The 19,108-nt window shown below is 37.1% G+C and overlaps 1 protein-coding gene across 4 annotated transcripts in view; it reads left to right on the top strand.

Moving 5' to 3' along the window:
- The window catches only part of TFEC (transcription factor EC), a 98,686-nt gene that overhangs the window by 16,040 nt on the left and 63,538 nt on the right, over positions 1–19,108 (top strand). Inside the window, exon 1 of one of the 4 annotated variants that reach the window (XM_032107457.1) lies at positions 5,475–5,599. The exons of 2 other annotated variants lie outside the window; for them this stretch is intronic. In XM_032107457.1, coding sequence (XP_031963348.1) covers positions 5,573–5,599 — 27 coding nt within the window. In that variant the 5' untranslated portion in view covers positions 5,475–5,572. Of the gene's footprint in view, positions 1–5,474; positions 5,600–10,719; positions 10,813–19,108 lie in introns of those variants that run through there. One more of the 4 variants, XM_032107458.1, reaches the window with a different exon arrangement.

Below are 19,108 nucleotides of genomic sequence, written 5' to 3'. Positions count from 1 at the left end.
TCTGGATTTTGGGTAAAACCTCCTAAAATTCCTGTAAACTCAGATTCAGTAACTATATTTGATTTTTGTTTTAATAAGGAGGTATACTATGGAAATGCAGATTTTCTTGTTATCTCCCATAGGGTGAGTGCTTCTTTAGGTTGCTCCGTATTCAATAAATAAAAACCTTTTGAATATGCCTCAGAGTGAAGCAGTGTTCCAGGAGGTTCACAGTGACATCCATTGCTTCCCCAAGGCAGCAATATTTGATCATTTTTAGCATAACTTCCTAAAGAAATGTGGCATGTTTTGATAGCAGTTTCCATCTGTTTGCTCCTCATAAACCTTTATTTCCTTCCATCTCAATGTTTTTGATCCTGCAGGCCAGTTTCAATAGAACTGCCTTGAGGTGTCCTGGAAATCCACAAGCAGATAGGGAAAAAAACGTAAACTGTGCAATGGGAAAGCTCTTAATGAGTCTGCAGGGTAATGAGCAAGGGCAGCAGATGAGCGGAGATACTCAGGTTCATGTGGGCTCAGGAGCCCGTGTGCTGAAACCTCCCTTCCCTGGCAGGAGAAGTGATCACCTCTTGGAAGGTGCAGTTCAGTGATCACGAAAAACAGTCCAAAATGGGGTAACTTGAAGTCTTGGGAGAGAGAGCTTTAAGGGAAATTTAACAGAAATCTACAGGAAACAGCAGTGTATTGGTTTCACTATTCATAGAAGAGCTTGTTCCTATGAACATTCAAATTATATTGTGTATATGTAAAATCTCATGACAGGAGACACTACTGCTATATTTTATTTATCATATTTCTTCAGCTCACACTCATTTCAAGGCTGATCCTCTGTGTCTATTTTCATACCACAGGTTTTTAAGGTAGTGTAACAAATCAATGGTTTTGACTGGTGTGTTGAATTTTGAACCAGGTTTTGTATTTTGTAGCTATGCTTACAATGTTCCACATCTGAAAATAGATACCCTTTTCCTCTGAACACTTGAGGTCCCTTATCTACTTCATTGAAGTCCTGTGCAGTGCAGAAAGTTCATGGAAAATGTATCATATTAATGATGATGATGATAACGATGATTATCATCATCATTCCTGTACTTATTATTCAGGCAAAGTTCCTAATTAATACCAATAATTTAAAATGAGAACAATAGGCTGCTTCTACTCTTTAAATAAGATATCCTGCTTACTAGAAAAGAGAGAGGATCTAAAATAAGATGCAATTCCCAAGGGAAAAGCTCAATTTTTGAATTGTGTTACTGAAACTAGAAAGATGAATTAATGTGACAAATTTCAGAATCAATATTGCTGTATTTAACACACAGCTGACTTTGGACTGCAGCATTTTAAATGAAATTAAGAAGTAGTTTGATAGAACCCTTTATGTATTTTATTTATCATATTACTGACAAGGGATCTAACTTGTTTCCACTTCAAAAAAACAGGTGTTTTTCAGCTTAATGATGTTCAGTTCTTACAGGGTTCAGATGCTCAGGTTTAAGTCTGCCAGAGCAATATATTTCACATAGAGTTAGGAATTTAGCTGAGAATAACTAATTTTTCTCTGAGCAGTTTTGTTGCTGTTTGTGCTCTTTTTCAAGCTCAAATCAATTTTTCTTGTAGGCAATCAACCCCTATTTTTGTTCCCTGCTGTATTCCACATCTAGTTCAAGTTCAGCTTATGTCATGGTTCTTGGTGGCCTTTTATTATCTGATGTAGGAGTTGAATATTAATCTGTAAGCTGTAATAATATGAGTTCCTGTTCCTCCTGATACTCAGGAAGAAAATAATTTACATTTCATACTGTTTTATAAATAGAGAAAGGAATCTGGAAGACCTCCAAACTTAGCTATCACGCATGAGTTGGGACTTCTGACAGACCTTTGCACAGGACTGCTCCTGTGGAAATTTTAAGGAATTTATATTGACCTCAGCAACAGAACATTTTCAGAAGCCTCTACTGTGACTGAAACAGGTTGTAGTCAGAAGTTATTGGATAATTCTGGTTTGTTCAACTGATCAGTACCCCAGTGTGCAAAACATTATACAGACATAGCGAACCACTTCCTTAAGGGCCTTACAGCTTTAAAGGACTTTATTGACAGAAAGCACATCTTAAACTTTAAAAGTTTCAATGTCAAATCCAGCAATATAGAAAAAAGTGGAAAATATAGCAGTAACCATTCAATGCAGATAATGAAGTTGTATATTTGTTTAAATACTGTTGCTCATATTTTACTTTTCTGCATTAAAAAAAATGGAGCTACATCTGAAAACAGAAAGTTGTCTGTTCTCTGAAATAAAGAGCCATTCTTGGCTCTGGGGATCACTTAAATGAGTGGGGCTGGGGGTTCTGGAAAGTCCTGAAATATTCCTGTAAAATGAAATCTACCTTAAAGATTAGGACTGTGTACAAAATAAATTTTATTGGCTTCTTCACTGTAGAAAAGCAATACTTAGAAATTTAGAATACTGACACACAGAAATTGTCTGGTGCACCAAAACTGCAAATTCTCCACTATCTTGCCTAGAATAGGTTATTTCATCTCTAGTTTAAATGCTGTGATGGGTTCCTGGAGAGTGAGGTGTCAACTTGTGTGGTCAGATGCCCCTGCAAATATTGCCTCAGTTTAACAGCACTGTAAGTAATAATGCCAGCTGCATTCTTCAAGTGAGAGAGGAGAAACTAGTGGGAGAGAGCAGTCACATGCTGGAATGTGCCTAGTCTTCTGTGAGCAACATTCTGAGGTAAGATCCCAGAGGACCAGAGGTCTTCCTACCTTCCTCTGCCTGGTGAAAGTGCTCCTCAGCACGGCTCCTGGTAACACAATATATGGTGACTCCCCCATTTATGTGATATTTTCGGCATTATCAAGGGATTCAGAATTTGGAGGCTGGATTTTACAACACCAATTTTGGTAGTCTATGGATTTAGCACAAGCCTCTCTTTTAAGGAATGATTATTTGGGAATGTTTTAGCCTGTCGAATTTTTGACTATAGTATTGCAAGCCCAACTTTGCGGCACTGATGTAAAGTACTCATATGCTTTAGGTTAACATTCTCCTATTTGTACAAACAATCTTAATTTTCAGATGTTAAAAAATTATGATTTTTTGAAGAGAAATTAAGTGATACCTGGTTTACCTGAAATTCATATTAATGAGACAAAACCTTATGTTCAGGCTATATTTAATGAGAAAAAAGTCAAGTCATGGACTGTGAATGTTCCATATATTCTGCATGGACACAACTATGAAAAATAAATTACTTTACAGACCTCTCTGGTTTTTAGTTTTGTTGCTAACAGAGCTAATGAAAACCAAGTTTAAACTGAAGGCTTAATAAATATGAATTCATGGATGATGAGTTTTGCATTAGTCCAGTCAACAGGTCAGTCTATGATGCCTGGTCAGAGATTGTATTTTGTTTAGACTAACAGAAATATTTTGCGCACCGTTCTCCTGAAGATGGAGCTTGAGGGGCTCTGAATATATATGCAAAGTATAACTTGTGTCACAGAACTGTGTTTAATAACTTTCTCTTTGGACTTTGTACAGGGGAAGAGTCACCATCTTAATCTTATTTAGATTCTTGTGGTAGAAAAACGAAATCTATAAACAAACTTTCTTTCTTTAATCTTCCTAAACTACCCTATGCTCCTGGGTGTTTTACAGATTCTAATGTAAGACTCCTGTAATTATTGAACTGTTCTTTTGACCTGGTTGCTTGAAGGATATTGGATTTCTCTTATCTGCAAATGGAGATTAGCGATCAGATCACCTGAAGTGCTAAAACACTGCCAATTTTTTTAAAACAGAATTATTACAAAACCTTATTTTCTCTCTATACCTTGGACTTCAGCATTCATATTTAACTCATTGTATTATCTGTTCAGGGTAATTTGAGGATGACATTCCTGGGCTGAATTTTTAGTAAGCACTATAAAGTCTCCAGTACAATGTTATATGCTAACTGGTATCTCTGAAAAAGAATAATTACATAGTTGTATAATTATGTACTGCTAATAATAATTGAAAATAATTATAGCATGTTCTCCATGGCTGCTGTTTTCTGGTTATTTCGCTGACTGCTTTTTTAAAGGACCTCTTGCCTGTGCATACTTCATCTCACAGTACTCTCTCAGGACCTAGTTTTACGTCTTTTCTTTACATTCCAACTTTTCAGGTAAAGTCATTGATTACACAGTTCCCAGACATATGGAAGTGTCTGTGAGGACCTAAAATTGCCTGCAGTGTAACTACATAAAAAATAGGGTATATCTAATTGTGAATAGGCTTGGTCCTAACCCTGCCCCTTCTGATTTGTGCCCCCAAACTATAGTTCCAGCTTACCAATTTTCTGGGGTTGTAGGAGCAGGAATGCAGGTATCTGTAGCAGCAGAACAACAAACATATAATGAGTGGCAAAACCCAGAAAATGGGCATAATCTTTCCCATTTTGGGTGAAAACAAAGAGTCCTAAGTGTGCATTTTCTGGAATTTGTAGCCTATCAACAGTTCTCAGTTTGTGAACGGGAGCCTGGGCTTTTGACCTCACAGAACAGAAGCTTTTATTTCCCTGTTTTGTATTCTCATTATTAAAATTCATTCCTTCTTTGTTACAAAATTTTGTACATGGAAATATTCCTAGCACTAATATCAACAATGAAATGAGGTATTTTCCTTTTGTTAATTAGAAGACTATTCTCCTGGAAACGGTCTCTTATCACTTGTTTAAAGTGATATCTACTTCTCAATTCAACAAAGATCAGTTCTGATAAAAGTGAAGAGTGGGTAAGGGCAGGGAAAAAATGAAAATGAAAATTAAATATTGTAAAATAAGTCTCATTTCTACAAATGCAAAAGGAGTACTAGACACCATGCCTGTAAATAAAGCAACAGGCGTACGGGAAGGAAAACAGGGTCACTAGGGCCAGCGATCTCCGTAAAGAATGAAGAAGACAGTGGCAAAATATTATCTGTCTAGTTCACAAGCCTTCTTCAGTCTCTGTTTACAAGCCTGAGAAAAACATATTAAAGCAAAGCTTTAAAAGAACCTGGAGGACTGTACAAAAATGCCAAGAATTGGATTAATTGGCATAATGCAAGGTGGCTGGGCACAGCTGGGGAAAGTGTCAGTGTAGGGAGAATCCCCACCAAGTAAGACTGTCTGTGCAATTAGCTATCTGAACTCTAACCCTTCCAGAATAATTAATGAATAACAGAGGGGATCAAGACAAAGACACAAAGTGATTTGGTGGGTGCTAGCAAGTAATACATCAAAGAATGCTGGTAATTGGCCCTGTGGCTTTCATTCTTTGCCCTATTTCTTTCAATCCATTGACTCAAAATAATGGGTTCAGGTTCATTATCAACAGGTTTTAGCTGCAAGAGCACAACACTTCAACAAAGCTATGATTGTAGCAGTGCTGGTGGCTAAGCAAAAGTTGTAGAGTGTATCACACTCCCTTGAAAGGAAAAGTAGCAGCACATTCACAGGCTGTGTCTTACATGAAACAGTTTGTATTCACGAATTTGCTCTGAGTTTTCTAAGACTTGGTGTTCACTGAGGTTACAATGCTGGAATACAGTTGGTATGGGCAGGTATGTATAACTCTGCTTCAAATGCTATTAGAGTAGCAGCACATATATTCTGTTCCTTCAGCTGTAAGAAATGAAATAGAATTCCTGACATCATGTGTCACATGTACATGACATTATTTGCATACTGATGGCGACAGTTTAGAGACTTTTCTCTCCCTGTTTTGGCGGCATTGCATTAAAGGGAAAATTTATTATTTTGAATCCATAAAAATATCTTTCTGATCTGCAAAATTTTACTTGAGAGTTTGAGGTTGTTTCGGTTTTTTTCTGAAATCAGAAATGGAATCTCCACTGTTCTGTTTGTTTCTAGTGTAAATGCTGTTGTAAAATGTTGGTAAAACTGATGAGGAGGTATTTAATTAATTAGAATGGCTTTTGATAAAGAAAAGAAGAAGTAGAAGCAGAATATTACAACAGTCATCTTCAAAGAGTGAATGATGTGTATCTTTGCTCTACTGTCATTTTGCCATGGTCATTTCTCCCTAGTGAATGTTGTTATTTTCTAACAATCATAGTAAATACAGTTGCATTTATAGTTGAAATCTGTGACACTAGAGCTAAAGCCTGCCCTTTTAATATATTATTTGAAAAATGTGAGAAGTGGTTTAAATTTATAAGCTTGCTTGTAAGCACAAATGGATGTAAAATTATTTTTCTTCTTGGTTAAAGATGTTACTCTGAATTTGGGTTCATAGCAAATACACAAAATGGTTTAAGTGTTTTAAATAGCAAATTGTGCTCCTTATTCTTATAGACAGCAATATAAAAACTTCCTTTTTCCTTTGACAGTCTGTGAGGAGGTAGCTGCTGGTGAAACTATTTTCTATCTAAGTCTTGCAGATCAGCTTCTGATTTCCATTATACCACTGTTGATCTGAAAGAGCTTGAACAAGCTTCATGCAGAATTTCATTTCAAGAGGACTATGTTTTATAATTGTGAAATCATACAGTAGAATAATGACTAATAATAAAATTAGATAAAAAATTTCTGATACAACTTGTGGTACTTAATTTTCATTTTAGTCATATTTCAGAGAACAGCAATTTTCTATTAAATATTCAAATACATATATGAATTACCAGTGTAAAAATGCAGCTATAAATGCAAATATGTGACCATGACCAACAGCATAAACCCAGCCCTTTAAGTGCAGTCATACTGTTTGAAATAATGATGTCACTGATCTGTGCGTAGTTCTTTATTGTTGCCTTCTATGACACAGGTTCCTCCATTAGAACATGTGCCTTATCAATAGTTTTGCCTGTGCTATAGAAAAAAGTACTACAGCTTTGGAAAAGCTTTATTAGCAGATATTCTAAATTGAATAGCTGGTTTTTGATAATTCTAAGCAATGCTTCTTAGATTTTTAAAAAAATTCTAATTTTTATATTAAAACACTGCTTAGCACTGGGAGCAGTGGTCCAAGCCTAGTGTGACAAAGCTGTTAGTCAGAATGTTTGCTCACACTCTTTGTGATCCCAGGTGGTTTTGGTAGAGATTTCTTGTGAAAATCTCAGCATGGCTTAGATGATATATGAAACACTTTGAGAGTACTTCAGAATCGTTAAGTTCAAACTGTAGTTCTTTTGGAGGCTTTTTGTAGCACTGAGGAAGTCTTTTCCATCTCTTCACACAAGGACATGAATGCCATGAATATATAGATATATTTTCACAATAATAACTTTTAAGGATGGCAAAGAAAGAGTCAACTGTTTTTAGTCTTGCCTCTGCTATATGTTGTTAAAATAAATATGTAAAAACTACCTGCATTGTGAAGATCCATGCTACAAGTGCCTTCTGTCACACATATAATTCAAGATCCTTAGTTGACAAAATACTGATTGATCCTATCCCAGAGGTTCTTACACTTTTTCAGAAAGTTGCTCCTCTTTTTGTATAATTTTGCCTTCAAGTGAATAACAAGACTTTGGGGGAGAAGGAAAATCATTATTAAAAATACACACAGACTTGATCAAAATAACTTTGATGGCTAGAATGATAAGAGCAGTCATTCTCTTCCTTTGACAGATTTTTTTTTTGTCTGAGATTTGAGGGCACCAATATTGATTTAGAAAGTTCTGTCGCTCAATTTTAAATGAAATGTAAAACTTTTCCATTTTCTCACCTATCAACCTCCATAAAAGAGGAGATGCTTTTGCAGGGAAGTTGATATTCTCACTTTGGATATCATAATGTATTTGTGATATGGGGCTTACCTAAACAGCTCCCCTTTATGTGACTAGGAAAGAAAGGCTATCTTTATTTGGGGTTGGAGTTTTGACTGTAGCAGCTGGATACAAGTTGGGATCCTAGGCTGGACTGTGGGACCTGGACCCTCTCGAGGGCATCCTTTCCATCAGGTACCCTCTGCTTTTCTTCTCTCTGCTGGAAGTGACAACAGTAGAAGCCTATTCCCTGCTCTCCCTCTCCTGCGAGTAGCTGCACCCCAGAGAAGCAGCAGAAAGCTGCATGTGACTGTAGGCAGCAACCTGGATCTTTTTGGACCAGAGAAAGCTTCCCTGAAACACACAGGGATCTCATATTTTTAACTTCTGATTATCAGAATAACTCTTATGCATTAAAAATGGATTTGGTTTGGTAGCAGAACTAAATGTAAGTGGGAAATGCAGAGGAAGAGGAGCTGAGGGACAGTTGTGTCTCTCAAACATACTCAGTTCCTTTAGTGAGAACAGGAACAACTCCAGAGTTTTAAGGACGTTTAGCAGATGAGAATTAAAATATAACTCATTGCATTGCTTTCTAATAGAAAGTGCACAAAGCCTGCTAAAGAGAAGGGAGTCTTGGTTGCTGAAGGTCAGTTCATGTTTCAAAGGCTGACCTCCTTTGAAAAGGGTCTCTCTGCCTGGTGTTCCCATAGGAAGGGACCTAGGGGCTGGATTCATGCTGGCCTGCGGTCAGGGAAGTGCTGAGCTTCCGTTCAAATCACTGTTCCCTGAAAAAGCATTTCAGCATACCCTTAGGTGTCTGTGACTAAGAACCGGATGCTTTCTGAAGCAGGGTCTTCATTTGGCTCATATTATGTGCTTGAAAATCTCAAAGGCTATAAACTTCTCTAAATCTGGATTCTCCTTTGCTGTAAAATTTTTATCTTAACTTGGTATGGCTTCACTTGGCCTGATATCCGCTGCACAGTGCCTTACAGGAACTGTTAGCAAAATATGGGCTGAATCGATCTTGGAGAGAAAATAGTATTTTTTTTTCTCAAATTTTTAGGTGCTATAAAGGGAAAAGCATAGGATGGCAGTAATTAGACGCAGGGACTACAATCTATTTCTAAGCTTTATTTCTAAAATTTCATATACCAAATTTATTATCAAGTCTTCCAAAGATAACAATATTCACCATGACAAAGCCTTCTGAGATTATTAGGCAAAAGGTTTATATAGCAGGAAAATATTACAATAATGGCATTTAAATTTAATTATTTCTCTAGCAGTGATTAAAGGAAATGTTCATAGCTTTGGAAGGGAGTTGTCCTCTGTACTCAATAATGTTTGTACTTTCTTGCAAAGTCTGTTGCTTATACAAAAAAATAAGAAATCATGTCTGGATCTCAGGGAAAAGGGTGGCAGGAAATGGAAGGGCACAAGGACGGTGAAAAAAAGAATCCTGACCAGCCACTTCTCATGGAAATTACTGAGGTGGAAGATAGAAACAGGGAAAATTTGAGGACAATGTTTTAGATATTGTATCTGCTAATGTGTCTTGCCCAACTATGAGGAGTGTGACTAGCCCATGTCTCCTCTCTTCCATAGGGCCAGGCCTTCAATTTTTTGTGCCTTTTGCCTCCTGGTCTCTTCTATGACAGTTTTTATATCACTTGCCAGAATTTTTTCTGGCTGGAGGATCAAATGAGTTTTCTCATGAAAAAAAAATAAACTTCTGTGAATGTTGTCTTGTTTTTAGACCTGTGAATCCATCTAAGATTTTCAAGGGCCCCTGGGGACCTAGGCTATCCCTGTCAAGAGTAGAGCTCTGGGGAAGGCAAGTGCATGTCCTATTATCTCTTTTTAAGTTCTGCAATGCTGTGAGGATAGCAATGTCATCTTCAGCACTTAAGATAGCAGCTCTGTTTCAGTGTCCGAGTGTTTTATCTGGCTGAAGTTTTTGTCCCTGAACAACTTTTGGTATATTGGATCTTTTCCTTGCTTGTTGACATCAGAAGCACTATAGACTTCTCCCAGTGTTGTTGCTAAAAACTGTGAGCTGCTGTTTGAACCTCAGCCTCCTTGAATTTGGTTTTGTGCAATACAGTAAAAACTTGTTTGTGAGAACTTTCAAAGTATTTTTGTAGCTTTCAAGTAAAGAACAGTTAAACCAGGAAAATGCCATGCTAATTGTAGCTCATTTGTCATTACTGGTGTCCTCCAATATTTGCCTCTCATGAAGGGTTAGATAAATCATTTAATATTACACAGAGAATCATACAGTGTGAGAGAAAGTGCATGTTCCCTGAACAGGACTTGTGGATGTAACTCCCACGTTTAAAAGTATTTGAATGTGAAAATTCAAATATGCCCATAACACTTATAGCAGTATTAAAAACTAGGCTTTAAAGAGGCAAAATTGCCTCCCAGAAGGCTCTAGTATGTAAGTGCTACTGTAAGAATAAAAAAAAGCTTAGCGGTCTTAGCGTGATTTCTCGTTATTCTTAATTTGGAGGAAATAATTGGATTATATGATCCTATCCTGATCACAGAATTTTTTAATCTCAATCCAAGGTAAACATGTCTTCAACATCTCATAGACCTGAGTCGTCCTATTAAATACAGAAAGCCTTGATCCTTATTCAAGTTCTTTTCTTGAGTCTCCCTGCTGTGATGAAAGTGTCATCTCATCTAGTATTAATTTAGTCTCAATATGTATATATTATGAATATTATTATGCTATAGTTTTTGGGGAAGGTTTTCTCATATATTTTTGAGAATTTTAAACTATTAAAATAGTTCAAAAAAACGTGTTTGTTTGTGAGAAGAAGGTGGTGTTATGCAAACTTTGCACTGTCTATGAGAGACATTGAAAGTCAAATACAGAAGACATTTTAGTAGTTCCTTAAAAAGCAAACTTTGTCCCCACCCTTCATGGGAAGGGAAACAGAAGCTGTGAAACCCCTGTGCTTGCTTCTCTTGGCATTACTGACCTCCTGCTGCATGGTCATGTCTGCCACTTGTGGTATGCCTGAGGAACTAGGGTGAGTACCGGGACCGGCAACTACCTGCTTCTAGGGATTATTCTGCTTCTTGGTAGTGGGAACAACCAGCTGGCAGGAACTAAGCTGGGTTCCAGGACTGCAGGAGAGAATGCAGGACCTTGCAGTGGTGGTGGCAGCTCTGGCAAGAGCCCAAGAACCCCTCCAAGGCTGGCAGGCAGCACCCACCTCTCGAGTGAGTGTGTGTGAGAGCAGCAACTGCACAACAGGGCTTGATTGTGTAGCTATTAAGAATCGATTTTAATGCTTGTATCTTAACTGCCATTGAGGTTGCAGTGTATTTTTGTGGTTGATTAAAAAGATGTTTTCAATGCCTTCTGGATTTAGACCACGTTACAATTAAACTATTGTACTTCTATAGCCATAGCATTGCACCATAGCTAATGGGGTTTAAGTTAGACCATTAACTTAACAAACTGCTTTCTGAGGAGACAAGAAGATTTAATTTCACTGTTCTATAAAATTAAATTTTTTGTACTACATAAAAGAGTACATGCTTTTTACTGCTTATTTATATGGAGCTTCTGTGGAGTTTAGTGGAAGTTTTGCTGATGAATTCAGAGCAAGCCTCTATTCAAATAATATTGACATGACAGCACACTTTTTCATTGTGTAGTTTACTGCTTTCACTGATCCATTTAATATTTTATTATTAAATAATTTTTAGAACTATAGTGACTTTACTGATCATGTATGTACAGATGTTAAGTCCATGTAGATGTATAGACAGCTATACTCATTCACAACTAAACTCTTCACCATAAAAGCTTGATTTTAAATATAGGCAATTTTTTCCCAAGGGAAAGGAAAATAAAACCCACTGATCTAAAAAAAAAAACCCTGAAAAGACCCCTCTGCCCCCCAAACCTATAAGTACAATTTGGTATCTAAAGAATTTAATGACACTTGGTCTTTTTGTCTCCACAGCCATGGATAAATTACTCAAATTTGGATGTCCAAAATGTAAATGAATATTCAAAGCCTGAAGGTGATTTAAGATCATGGTCTACAATAAGATCAGTGGAGACTGGCATTCTTTAATCACTTTTGTGGTTCTCACAAGAATATCCTGAATGTATACTTTCACATCTAAATCAATATGCTCCCTGCAATGCTGAGCAGATCAATTGGCTTTTGGAGAGCTATACATACAGGTATTCTGGCACTACTGTGGCAACTGACAGGACTGAGCGCTAATTTAGATGCCTAATTTAAAATCAAGATTAATTTTAAAAATCCACAGTTTTTTATCCCAAATAATATAATAAAGCTGCTTCTAGTTAGCTCATCTTATCTGTGTCGTTCTAAAAGTTTGACATGTGGGCTGAGACAGTCATTGTGGAGAAGCAAGATCTAACACAGAGCAATTCACCTGCCTCTTTTAGATATAATCAGGGCACAACTCTGTAATTTATTTTAAGATCCAAAACTTACATTTGGAACTGAAATGAATTTGTATGAAAGAAATGCAGCAAAAAAAAAGAAATTTAAAAAGTGGTAACAATGTCATATTTGAAACCATTCTTTTCTCTTCATGTTGACCTGCTACACGTTCCCCAAGGTCAAGAGCACCCAAATGTGGGAAATGACAAATGTGACCAGGAGCTGTGAGGAATAACACCTTCTTACTAGAAACACACTCCATATTCTCTCCAGGGTAGCTGGTCATGTTGGAGGAATGCAGGTGTTAGGGTGTACATAGCTGTAAATGTAATGCGTTTAAGAAAACAAAGGTGCAAATTAGAAGTTTCTAAACCAGGTTGGTAAAAGGCAAAATTTGCCTTGAGCTGTGTGTTGTCCTGGTGTGCTCTGTTTTAATCCACCACTCTAAGCTGCTTCTGATAGAGTTGTATTGCCAGTGGACAAGACTGTGAGCTTTCCCAAACAGTTGTTTTCCCTGCACCAAAAGCTACAAGAATGCTGTGAGTATCCTTCAGCAAAAAGGCATAGGAGGGTCGTGCTGTGAAGATACCTTGAAGCAGTGAGGAGCAAGTGAGCAGGGGACCAGGCTTTGTTTCACAGTCATTCTTTTACCTTGGGAGGCTTCCTGGAACCAGTATGTTGCCCATCTAGATGATTGGTGAGAAGGGCTGGTCAATACTGTGGTTACATCTGCCTGAAACTGGCCTTCTTCCAATGGACAGACTCTGCTGAGCTATGAAAGCACAGGGCTGCAGGCTGTTGTCAGCACAAGGCTGGGAACTGAACAAACTCTTTTCTGCAAGCGATAATTATAGCACGGTTCAGTAAAGGAGCACTTGCAAACCCCAGCAGAGTGAAGCACAAAATAACCTTGCTGATCAAGCAGCCATACCCTTTGGGATCTATTAACTTTTCATCTTGGCAGAGACTATATAGGTATGTTCAAAACCTGTTGGTTTGATGTTTATTTCAGGAAAAATTAAGTTAGGATAGGGGAATCTGCTTCTCAAGTCTCAGGCGAGCTATCTTGTAGGAAGTACTTATAGTTTTCCTCAGTTTCACATGATGTTTCTAAGCCTCCCTTCTTCAGAGGCTGCTCAATCTGGCTGCCTGCCTTTGCATAAGTGGGATCTCTCTCTTCAACTCCCTGCAATGGCTGGATGTGCTACAAAAGCTTTAGGGGATGAAGTGATATATAGCAGTGCAAAATAATTTCCCCCTTTTTTTGGTGTTTAATGAATTGTGACTTTGAAATGAAGAGTAATTCTGATCAATTAAAATAAGTGCAACCAAGCTCAGATAAAACTTTACTTTGAGATTTATTAAGTCTAAATGGCTACCAAGCTGTGTTAGAGGTACTTCATCTGCCAGAAGGATCCAGTCCCTCAGTCATTGCAAGGGAATACACCCTTGCTGTCCTGAGATAAAATTCTTCACCATACATCTTGGATCAATTTTAATCGAGTGTGTGGTACTGATTTTGTCAAACTCCTCTGAACTTCCTTGTTAAGTCAGAGTCTTAAGCAACAGCTGAAAGTTTGGGGTGGGGAAGGGGAAAACAAAGCATGAGAGACTTGTCAGACTTTTCAGCATATTCTGGAAAAGGAAGTGCTGGAGGTTTTGCAAGATAATCAGGCTCTCAAAAAATAAAAATTCAGTGTGTTTCACAACCAGTTTCAGAGACAGTTTAAGGCATGCAGTGAGCCAAAACCAATTCCACTGCAAACCAGTTCAGCAACAGATTTTACTACATATGCTCTAAGTTGTACTGATTTGAAAGTGGACAAAGAAACAAGAAAATTTGGGTTTTTCTGATTATTATATGAACTGATCATGACAGTGCTGTAAGTGGAAATTCACAATCTATACCACATAATTTATGAACCAGAAATATGGAAATACCTTTCAGATCACTTTGCTTTTTCTCTTTACAACTTCCATTCTGTTGACGACATAATTTCCATTCCTCTTCACAAATTCTGTAAATGTAATCAGTATGTCTGAGAACCATTCTTCTATCATTTCTGCTGTTTTTTGCAGAAATGCAATTGCTTTAGTTGCATCATATACGATATGCAAATGTAAATACAAGCCATCAGTGGACTATACTGACATTCAACATGAGATATGTTTCACACTGGGGGAAAAAAGGAGGGAATGCAGAAATAACATTAGAATAGTTTGAAAACCAGGCAGTTCACCACCCGACAGAAACGTGGATGAGATGGCACACTTAAAAGATGAAAACTAGGAATGATGCGGTGAATGAAATAAAAAACAAAGATCTTAATAAAATTCAAAAACTTCTATAGTCCAGACGTTTACTTACACAAAATTTAACCTGTGGATCAAGTAAATGTTGCCTCCCTGTTCTAAGGTGAATCTTCTAATAAAAAAAGTCAATCTTCTTTTTCATCTCAGTGTTCCTAAGTCTTCAGTCTCTGGGCTTCACATCTATTTAAAAAAAGGGACTAAAAATAGAAAAGTGAAGTGTAATGACTTTGAGCAATAATGGCATGACTCAGATTACTTTTTCTTAGAGTCCACTGTTAACTCAAACTAAAGATGGCCTCTGTTCAGTTTTAATTTCTAATACTAGGCTATCTTTCTTGCAGAACTTCAGTAAAGACAGCTCAAATTTTTGTTGTATAAATTATGATGCCATAGAAACTTCAACTACTATATCTCAGTATTTAATGAAATTACTAAAATAAGTCATATCAGACAGTGTGACCAACACACAAAATAAGGATGGTCATTTACCTTTCTCATATGAGATAACTACAGAACTATATCATTGACAGCACCTGTAGCTCATCAGCATTAATATATTTAATTATGATAAAACAAAACCTTTCTACTGCAGTGTGAGAAACTTTCAGGTTCTGTTTCCAGAAATGTTTTGGGGTAACATAATTCCTGCTGCTGGTATCTGGCTGCTTAAGACCCCACTCAAGTAGTAATGTCTTGAGGTGGATGAAGCTGGTACATAGTGAGAGTTTCCTGTTCTCTTTAGAGAGCTACAAGCAGCTGAGATTGACTCTGCCACATGCCTGTCTAATGTCTCTGGGGCGCTTTCTGCTCCCCCTCAGAGTGGATGGTCGGGTTGCTGCTCAGGGCACCCATGAGCTATTTAACTGCTGGAAAAAAAGTTACTCTTTCTGAAAATAAGCCCTGAGAAAACACAGAACCAAAATAATCTCCTTCTCCTTCCTGGAGCAAATAATTCTGAGAGAGCCTGTGCTCCCACACGTAAAGGGAGTGCATGTGTTACCTCAGTGCCTGCAGATGCTTGATCAGGTCTGCAGCTTCTCTTCCTTTATAGTGAAGTCTTTGAAAAAAGATACCCAGCCAGTTATAAATACTAACAAGAATGTAGTTTATCTTTATAGTGACTAACATGATAGCAAGTTGAAATACTGCTACTTTTTAACCAAACTGAATTAATCAAATTTATCTTTTTTTTTTTGATGCACATGAATCCTGTTCATTCTGCAAAATGCTCAAAGGGTAAAATTAAAGATGAAATAGAACACAGACACATGCAGGAGAACCTCCCCCTCCTTCAAATCATATTTAAATGATAAAAAGCCTTTCTATAGGGTTAAAGTCAAACTGTAGATTTCCTGTTATATTTAATAATGTAGCTTCATACATAATGATAAAATTTTATTCTTATAAATTCGATTTTTTGGAATTAGCATAATTACTTATGTCAGAAAGTAATTGAAAAAAATTATTTTCTGTTTGTTTGAATATCATTTAAGCTGACTATTTTTAATGCACGAACATTTTTCTATCAGTTTTTTCCAAAGGACTTTATGTTTAAAGGTCTTCTTTCAAGTTAATTCCATTGGTTCATTATTTTTCTCCACATTGCTATTTCTGAATTCATACCATTTCAATTAGATTTTATTTTAAGCTATGTTGCATTTGTATATTAGTGAACTGTGCCAGAAACTGCCAAAAAAACTGTGTCAATGAGGACAATCATGATGTCATATCTGTAAAATGTCAACAAATTTATGAAATGAAATTTAATAGGATAGATTCAAAGATATACATTTTTAGCAGCTACTGAAAATCTGGGTGCACCATTGTTGTTTTGCTCTTTTTTGTCAAACAGTACAAGGAAAAGCACCAAGGAAATTAAAAATATAGTATAAATATTGTTATTCAAGGGTTTTGAGCATAACTTAATATGCCTACAGACGTGCAGAATTTGTGCAAGTGAGGAATATTCATAAGTGAATGTTATGGAACATTAAAGTAAAATGAGTTCAGAGAACTCTTACTTAGAACTTCCTATTTTACCACTACTAACTTTCAGTTAGAATAAAAAATTTAAATGAAATATTTGAATGCTCTAAATGTTTGTCTGTCTTTGCTCTGTGCTCAGGGACAGAGCTCTCATTTGGAAGGGAGGATGGTGAGGGAAAGGAGTAACAGATGTCTTCAGGTTAGGCACTGCCTGATCAGCTGCAAGACAACTACATCCATTTATGTATGCAAATTCAGAGTTCCCTCATCTGAAAGTGAAAATCACTACTTGCAGGGAAAGTAGGACTGCTAGAGACAGATTTTTTTTCATAAACAGCAACTTATCCACTCTGGTTTTTCTAGAAGAGAGGGAGCCACACTTAAGTAGCAGTCCTTATGTTTGTATGTTTACCATACCTCTTAGATACATTTAGAAATTGTAAGCCAGTTGATTCCCTGTTTTGGGAATGTAAAACTTTACATAAAATTTTGAATTTGAACTAGGCCATAAATGGACAACATAAGTTTTTTTGGTCACAACCTTATTGAGTTCTATTGTTTCAACATTCCTGCATTGAAAGATGCAGGTCTACAAACGTGCTGTAGTTTTGAAAAATTATCTACCTATGTTAATCATTATCCACTTAATCCTTCTGTGCAAAGCTGCATAAGGTTGTGGGGATTGCAGAGGTCAGCCCCGGTAATTGAATAACTGGTGTTCCAGGTGGTGGAGCCTCAGGTGGGATGCAAGTGTTGTGGTGTCTGCCTGACTTCTTCCTATATCTGTCTCACTTTCATGAGCAAAACAATCTGCACACAGTTATTTTTTTCTGTTAGGAAAGTTGAACAGTTGGTGCAAGCCTTCATACTAGGTGGCTATTATAATGCCTTCTTTTTTTTCATTAACAAAAGCTCTCTGAATATTCTAAAAAAGTTGACATTATTTCATTAGCTGTTGCAGGTCAATGAGTAAGCCTAATGACAAGAATATCATGTTCTCTGCTGGATGTCTCCATGAATGCTTCTAAAACATGACTTCCCACAAGCACGGAGGACCATGTAGCAAGGCAATTAATAGGCACAGAATGTGTATTCCCAGTCTGTTTCTGTTCTCTTGTTAGTTCAGAGTTGCATTTGTTATTGCATCTTTCATAAATGTGTAAGGCCCCAATCAAGCACTCCAAAAGACAGAAATGGGTGTTTGTTAAATTTGTCATCCCTTTTGAATTCCTCAGTTTTAACAAAGAGGCCTTCACATATTGGATTTTTACCAGCATTACAGAAACAAGTTTCAGGATTTATTCCAAAATCAGAATTTCACTATAGGAGCCCCAAAAATTCCAGTGTATTCAAAAAAGCAGGAAATCTGACACATTGTATTACCACCACACAGTGGTTATAACTACTGGCTGATTATGCCTCCTGAGCAACCTGTGACGTTGGACAGAGCCTGAAATTCTCTCCCAAGTTTGCAAAATGTATAGTGTGAAGGGTTTCTGATATCACAGGATTTTAGGAGTAACATGGCTACTGAGGACCGCAGCTATATGGATCAAGGAGGTGGCAGGTACAGGGCTGCCAAAATGGCCAAAAGTAGGTATAAGTGGTGTGATGGGTTGGTACCCCATTTTTCCTTTCATGTGCTCCACTACTGTTTTGTGCTGCTATAAGGCAATACATAAATAATAATGAGCTCTGATGGACAGATTTGGCCTGCTGATATTTTGAAGTAGTATAAATGGGTAGAGAACTTATGATGAGTTAGGACGTGCAAAAAATAATCTTGTATTGGGCTAAAATATGGCCTAACTGTGTCACATCCTATAATGAAAAAGAGTGCCCATATTAAAAGCAAACAAAAATGACACAGTGAAGATGAATCATTAGATTTTTTTTTTAATTCTGTACTTTGCAGTCAAACTGCAGCAGTTGAGGTTTGTGATTTCCAAGTTCCTATGCTAATTTTTATCCGCTGCTTTTCACCTCCACGTGGACTAGCATCTGCCTGTGAACTTTCAGCCTATAGATCTGTAGAATATGCTGTAAGAGCTGCAAATCAATAGAAATCAGCTGCTTAGCTGTAGGGTAGCTACAGCACCCTACCCAGAGCAACACACTCATGGCACATCAGTGAGGGGTCAAGCAGACATGCAGAGGGAATATAGTGATGGTGAACGTTTGTTAGCTATTCCTGGTTCTTCTTGGCCAGGGTTCATGGATCCTAGAAAACATAACTGCAGTAATAATGACCCAGCAGGAAAAATTTGCAACAACTAGACCTAGAACATTTTTTTTACGTGGACATAAGCTAAATGGATAAGTTTCTTATTAAGGAAATTATTTGTTCTCATGCCTCCCTGTATATTGTCTTGCTGATATGAAGGTCAGGCTTACTCCTAAATTCTTGGTATGACACTGTTACTAAGATTAGGCTTTTAAAAAATACATATGAATACATACATATATATATGTATGTATGTATACACAAACATACACACATATATCAGAACTAGGCTTTAATCTCAGCTGTATCTGAACTAGCTGTGTAGGAACTCTTAGGTATTTTGGTTGTAAAACTTGTGAATGTTTATTATCC

The sequence above is a fragment of the Corvus moneduloides genome, chromosome 4 (assembly GCF_009650955.1).
Source record: "Corvus moneduloides isolate bCorMon1 chromosome 4, bCorMon1.pri, whole genome shotgun sequence".
Lineage (NCBI taxonomy): Eukaryota > Metazoa > Chordata > Aves > Passeriformes > Corvidae > Corvus > Corvus moneduloides.
Note: the sequence above shows the minus strand (reverse complement) of the source record. Positions and strands in the feature narration are given on the sequence as shown.